General features: G+C 32.0%; 2 protein-coding genes across 4 annotated transcripts in view; one reads left to right on the top strand and one right to left on the bottom strand.

The window, feature by feature from the left end:
• The window catches only part of LOC112507390 (nuclear pore complex protein NUP43), a 12,462-nt gene extending 10,216 nt beyond the window's left edge, over window positions 1-2,246 (bottom strand). The window contains exon 1 of one of the 3 annotated variants that reach the window (XR_003068523.1): window positions 1,495-2,246. Coding sequence is in view for 2 of the 3 variants with exons in the window: in XM_025111964.1 (XP_024967732.1) it covers window positions 1,495-2,120 (626 nt within the window). In the remaining variant the exon portion in view is untranslated. The remainder of the gene's footprint in view (window positions 1-1,494) is intronic. The other 2 variants (XM_025111964.1, XM_025111963.1) reach the window with 2 other exon arrangements.
• Window positions 2,247-3,749: 1,503 nt separating this feature from the next.
• The window catches only part of LOC112506796 (protein TSS-like), a 15,737-nt gene continuing 12,501 nt past the window's right edge, over window positions 3,750-6,985 (top strand). Inside the window, exon 1 of the mRNA XM_025111073.1 lies at window positions 3,750-4,130. Coding sequence (XP_024966841.1) covers window positions 4,061-4,130 — 70 coding nt within the window. The 5' untranslated portion in view covers window positions 3,750-4,060. The remainder of the gene's footprint in view (window positions 4,131-6,985) is intronic.

Genomic DNA, 6,985 nt, shown 5'->3' with positions numbered 1-6,985 from the left:
AAAAAAAAAAAAAAAACAATATCGGATAGACACAGAATGTATTTACAATTGCAATCGGCAGGTCAATGCTGGGTCATGAATCTGTTAAATCTTCTCTATCTCTAGTATTTATGAGTGCCTATTGTGCAGAGGCTGACCCTTTGCCCATGGCTGTTACATGTGTTATCCTGCACAAAGGTACTGAAAACTTGTATGAAGCCTCCTATCTAACATTATACAAATGTCATCTCCTAAATTTGTAGATTTTCCATTATCATATACATCTATCATACTCTAAGAATGCAAGATGCTTCAGTCTAGGTTGCACAAAGCTATAAAAAAGGATATGGATGCACTTCAAAAGATTGATACTGATGTAGTGAAAGCTCTATCTTTTGAAAGTCTTGTGCGACACAAATGAATCTTAGCATGAGAGGTTTCACCCAAATGATTGAAAGTGTGTCTTCTAAAGATTACTCCTATATGTATTCGAATCAATTATTATGGAACCCTCCAGGAGCTAAAATGATTAAATGACCTCTGCCCCAATCTGTACTGTGGTGGTTGTTCATCAGCTGGTCATTCAATGATTTCCATCTATATGATATCAGTGTCCCTTTCTAAATAGACATCTTGAGTTAGAAGTTCAGATCAGCCAACAAACTTTTGGGTGAAGAGGCTACCGCAAAGGTTCGGAACTTCAGATATATTTATATGATCTCAAAACTGGTCGTTTGTCACAGACTCTCATTCCAATCATATGGCTCAAAGATGACTATTCGATGTTCTAAGAGCACCGCAGGGCAGGGGCATCAAAGTAGCAGGATAATGGATTTCGTGGTAGTGATTTCTTTCTGTTAACCCGGATAAATTTGGCCGTTGCAATTAAGAGTTTATGGTTTCACCAGAGGAATTTTTTATTACTGTCATCTCTGCATAGAAGATCATGGAAGGATCCTATTTGTGCTCCGGCATACTTTTAGAATTTGGTTTACCTTATAGTAAAGTATTTTATCATGCTTAGACTACCCCATCATAAATGGCTTCATTTGCTGTTGTAGTTGCAAGCTATACCCCAGCTAACCTTGCACCTATTTCCTAAAGTTTAGGCTTGAAACATTATGAGGAGTGCAACTTGACAGGGAAACCCACAAGATGTTCATATTCGTTCTCTAAAGGAAATTAGATAGAATACGAGTATAACAAAAGACCTCGATCATGGACCTAATTGAGTAAAACAAACAATGAACATCCACATACCATGGTATACCCCAATATAATATCTCCCTTCCCGGAAACAGAAGAAAAGAAACGCATTTTGACTTTGAAGATAAATATTATGGTGGATGCTAAACTTGTGAAGGTTTTGGATAATCGGACATAAAAACTTATACTAATATTGACAAATTGGAAAATGGTGGTGAAATGGTATCAAAATCTGCAAAAATTACGGCTTTGCTAAAGCATTGAAATTGACAACAGAAAGTGCTCTATTTTCTTTAGCATTTCACTAACCAGTTGCCCTTAAACTGTGAAACTGGCCCTCCAGGTCTCCTCTGATCCCACCACTGAAGAGAATTCCCCAATCCACCCGTAGCAAACTCGGTGGGAGACGCCCATCGGGATGCGGTATAAGAAACTAACCCTTTACTATCAAAAATCCGACGATAATCCAACCCCGAATCGCCAACACTGATCAAGTTCACTCTCCCATCTTCTCCAACACTCACACATGCCGAACCATTTTCCTGCAAATCCAGGCACGTAATTGGTCCCAAATGTAAGGTCTTCTCGGGTATAGAAACCTCGGATTCAAATGATACGTCGATAGGGTTTGGAAAAAGAACGTGAAGGGAGCCAGCGAAGGTGGAAGCAGCAATTAGGGGGTTTTGGAGGGACTTTTGTGCAACTTTTAGGGACGATATTCTGGAGGACAATGTGAATGAAGATTGCAGGGTTAGAATCGGCGGGGTTGAAGGGTTTAAGGCATGAATCTCGATGGAGGTTTCGTCGGAGTCGGAGTTGAATGACGCTACAACAACGTAGCGGTCGAAGGCGGAGAGAGGAGGTAGAAACCGGAGGGCGTCGACGTAGGTTGATTGTGGAAGCCTGTGGAATTGCTTTAGAGTTTCTGTTGCCATTGTTAGGGTTTTAGGATGAACACAGAAGTAAGGGGAGAGTTGCCGGGAACGCTTAAGAACTCAAAAAATATTGAGTTTAGCTTTCTTTTTAAAAGGTTTCCAATTTGATTCCTCCATTACTTTGAAGCTCGAATTTGAAATCTCAAAAGCCCTTTCCATGCCTGCGCTTGAGAATGGTGTTGGTGATTCCCATTATGATTTCAACTTTTGTTATGATGTTACCAAGTATTACAATTGCTAGGTATTTTCATGATGTAGCCTATACACGATTAATGTAAGGATATATTTCGATTTCAATGTTTTATTTCATTTTTTTGGTCTATGTTAATGTTATAATACGAATTCATATGATTTTAAATAAATAATAATATTTTTTTAGTAAAAATATAAATTTAAAAATATCATAAAAGTTAAAAAAATTATAAAAGTTCTATTTTTTTATGTAATATTTTTAATTCAATTTTTTATTATAATTTAATTTAGGTTTAATGACGAAGTAATTCATTTTTGGTTTAATAATATAATTTTTATAAAGATAATAACTAACAACTCACTAATTATCCTAATTATATTTTAAATATATTTAAAATGAGATTTTTATATTGTATTTGATTACATTTATCTACAGTTAGTTACACGAATTCAAATATGGAGTTTTTAATAAGTTGTACTTATATATAATTTACTTGTAATCTTGAATTTTAAATAATATGCATCAATAAGTAATATTTCATGTATAAAAGATGGTTTTTAAGAGTTTTTGTCAAATGTTTTATAATATAGTATTGATCAAGTCTTTAAACTGTTTTTTTTTTTTTTTTTGAATGAATAAACCATTAAAACTTTCTCATTTTAAATGATTAAGTCACATAACATTTTCTAATAAATAAACCATCGAACTCCTAAAAATTAGTTATCTACATTCATTTAACCTAAAAAAAACTATTCGTAACCAGCCAATAATGCTTTAAAGTAAAAAAAAAATAACTTAAATCAGTTTTACCGATTTAAACCCTAACCTCGTTCAAACCTCTTGTACCCAATGAATCACTCCTCCTCGCCACCCCTCGTCGCCTCATAGTCATCTTCTATCCATATTGCCCATCACTCCTCCTCATAGCTCATGCTATTGATCTTCTTTTTTATATCTTTTTTAGCTTTTCGATCTCCCCTCTTTACAACAATTTTACGGATTACGTATATTCAAATCGAAAAACAAAAAGAAGAAAATTGATGGCAGAGGCCAACGAAGGTGATAGAAAGTGCCCCGATGATGGGGCATCAATGGGTGACGAGGGGAGCAATGACGTTAGATGCAAGGGGTTTGAATGATATAGGGTTTAGAAACAGTAAAACTGGTTTTTTTTTTTTAACTTCAAAACTTCTTATAATCAGTTACAGATAGTCTTTTCAAATTAAACATAAGAACTTATTTAGGTACTGAATTGATCATAAACACTAAAAATAGTTTTGTAGAGACAGACATAACAGATTGAGAGGTCTGAAATGGCCATTTTACCTTCTTTAAATCAAAACAAGCCTTGTTGGACATACCTACAAAATCTTGGAATTGTTTGTTACCTTATCCTATCATCTCTCCCAATTCTCCCCTCCGCCATAATTCATCAATCCTATCGTTGCCCCATCTCTTTTGTCTCTACTTCTACTTCCATTTATTCTCAATTCTCCATTAAATACCTGCACTTTCTCATGTCAACTTATCATCTGTTTCATTTTTGTTCAATTCAGTTTTAATAGATTTGAAGAAAATACAGGTTTCGACTTGAGTTTATGCAGATTTTGAGGGAAATTGGATTATGATGGTTGCTGTGTTTGATTGAATCTTCATGAATACATAATTAAATCTTGATTAACCACTTTATAATATTGTCATTGAGCTAATCAATCTGTTGTGGCTCTCTGTTTGATTCGATTTGATTATGGCTCCGAAAGCTAGTAGAGGAAAACCTCACAAGGCTAAGAGCGAGAAGAAGAAGAAAGAAGAGAAAGGTATGTTATACAGTAACTTTTTTTGTGTGTGCATCGTTTTAAAACCACATTGACGAATGCTTTGAAGAACTGCTTACGAAATCATTATCTATGTTATTTAAAATTGCTTGCAACCAAAATTGATTTGTCTGTAGAGTTTCGATTCATGTCAGACTAATATGTTTTTTTCTTTTGAATAATTTTTTACTTCCATCGTTCACATACATATTACATCTCATTGTGTTAAAAATATATTGTCCTTAATCATAACAAAATATACAGACATATTGGTTTAATTTTATTAACATTATCGGTATTTTATAAATGTTGTTAATTGTAAAATAAATAGATCTGAAAATATCCATAAAATGATCGTATATTTTTTATACCATTTTGAAATAAAAATAGTTGCATTTTGCAAATAGAAAAAGTAAAAATTTATGACTATGTCTGAAAAATGAAATTATAGTAACTCATTTATATGTAATATGAAAATGATTATATGTATGTAAAAGTTTGTGAAAATGACTTAAAAGTTAAAATAAAAGTAGATGAATATAGTTGGAAAAAATCAAGTTAGATAAAAAGGTCAACTCATCCAAAGATACACATTATAACTCTTATTTTCACACGATCATTTGTCATATATATATATATGTGTGTGTGTGTGTGTATGTATGTATGTATATATATATGTTAAAAATCAAATATTGTAATTACAAAAGTTGTTTTTTTTTTTTTTAATTTATAAAGATTTCATAGTCACAAAATGTCACTTTCATGCAAATTTTGTTTTTAAGGAACAATTCTATTGATTTAACATATTATTATTCTATATAAAATACCAAATAATACACACGATATCAAACTAATATACCAAAAAAATGAAATTACACCTGGCATTAGACCGTAATATTTATTGCAAAGTTTGTTATTACACATAATAGCAACCTAATATAGAAAATAATTTAACGTGTTTAATGCATAAATTTTATGTAATTGAGTATTAGGGTTCATTCAAAAAAGAACTGATTAATTTGTGATAACTATGAGATCTAATATCAACCATAAATCAATGGAGAAAATTATGAAACTAATATTTTTGGTAATTGACTTAAAATTATAATTAAAGAGCATTTTAGGTATTTTAAATTTTTCTCTCCCCTCTCTCCCTCCTCCTCTCATACATTTGGCTTCCAACGAACACCATGTGATACATAAAATACACCAAAATACACAATATGGTACTCAAAATATGTACAATGTGATACCCAAAACACACTAAGTAAACTTTGAGACCAGTGTAATACAAATTATGGTACTACTGTGATACCAACTGTGGTGGGGATGGGGGAAGGGAGATAGGTAGTGAGGGGGTCACAAATACAAAGATGGGGCTAGCTGTCGGGAATGCTCACAGGTGTGTGTTTAGTGGTCGATTATCGGAGACGACGTCTTGGTCAGACAAGATTACCGGAGAAGGTCGCTGGAGTGGTGGTGGGTGTAGCAGAAGACCACTGAATTTGTCCTTGTGTGTCCGTGTGTGTGTGTGTATATACATATTAAAATAATTAAACTAATTAAAGTAAATTGAATAATCAACATAATTTACTAATTTACCCTTTGTTTTATTTTAATAAATAACATTAGTTATCTAAAATTATTGGATCATATTGGACCTCACAGTTAGCACAAACTAAGTTCTTATTTGATTAGGCCTCTTACCGTGTTTATATATATATATAAGGGCCCATTCAAGAGAGAACTGATTAGTTTGTGGTAACTGTGAGATCCAATCTCAACCACAAATCAACGGATAAATTAAGAAATTAATAATTATGATAGTTTGAGTTAAAATTATAATTAGAGGACATTTTAGGTATTTTTAAAAAACTTCTCTCTACTCTCTTCTCTCTCATCTCTCCGACCTCCAATCTCCGGCTTCCGATGAACAAAAATCCGGCAGGTACCAAGTATTCACAAAAATATACAATGTGATACTCATTGTGATATACTGTGATACCCATTGTGATATATTGTGATACCATTTGGGTACCACTATATATCACATTGTGTATCTTTGTGATTACTTGGTACCTGCTGGATTTTTTTTCATCGGAGAGAGGTGAGAGGAGTTTTTAAAAAATACCTAAAATGTCCTCTAATTATAATTTTAATTCAAACTATCATAATTATTAATTTACTAATTTATCCGTTGATTTGTGGTTGAGATTGGATCTCACAGTTACCACAAACTAATCAGTTCTCATTTGATTAATCCCCTATATATATATATATATATAGAGAGAGAGAGAGAGAGAGAGAGAGAGGATGAAGTTTATTTTGCAAACTATGTTATTTGTACAAACCGTACAAACCCATTCAAACAATCATAAGTTTTCATTTTTTTGTAATTATAAGAGGTTAATTAATAATTTTTATTGTGAATGGTGTTAATCATGAATATTATCATCTTTATTATATTAATTATAAAGAAATACATGAAACAATTTCATTAAAATTTCATAACCATATATGAAACAACTCAATCTAAAAAAGTATTTTATGAAACAATTTCATAATATAAAACAATTTTATAAAACAAAATCATTAAATTAAACAATAAAATGAACGAATAAGAGTAGTTTGCATGGTTTTGTATAAATATGAGTGGTTTGCATTTGATCGCTTATACATACATACATATATATATATATAGAGGAGTGATCAAATAAAAACTGTCATCATTTGTGTAAACCGTGCAAACCACCTTCATCCGTCGATTTCATTGTTTAATCTTATGAAATTTTTTCATGAAATTGTTTAATCTTGTGAAATTCTTTCATATAATATTTTTTTTGATGAAATTGTTTCAT

The sequence above is a fragment of the Cynara cardunculus genome (genome assembly GCF_001531365.2).
Source record: "Cynara cardunculus var. scolymus isolate 2C chromosome LG 2, CcrdV1, whole genome shotgun sequence".
NCBI classification, from domain to species: domain Eukaryota; kingdom Viridiplantae; phylum Streptophyta; class Magnoliopsida; order Asterales; family Asteraceae; genus Cynara; species Cynara cardunculus.
This window is presented reverse-complemented; position numbering and strand designations above follow the sequence as displayed.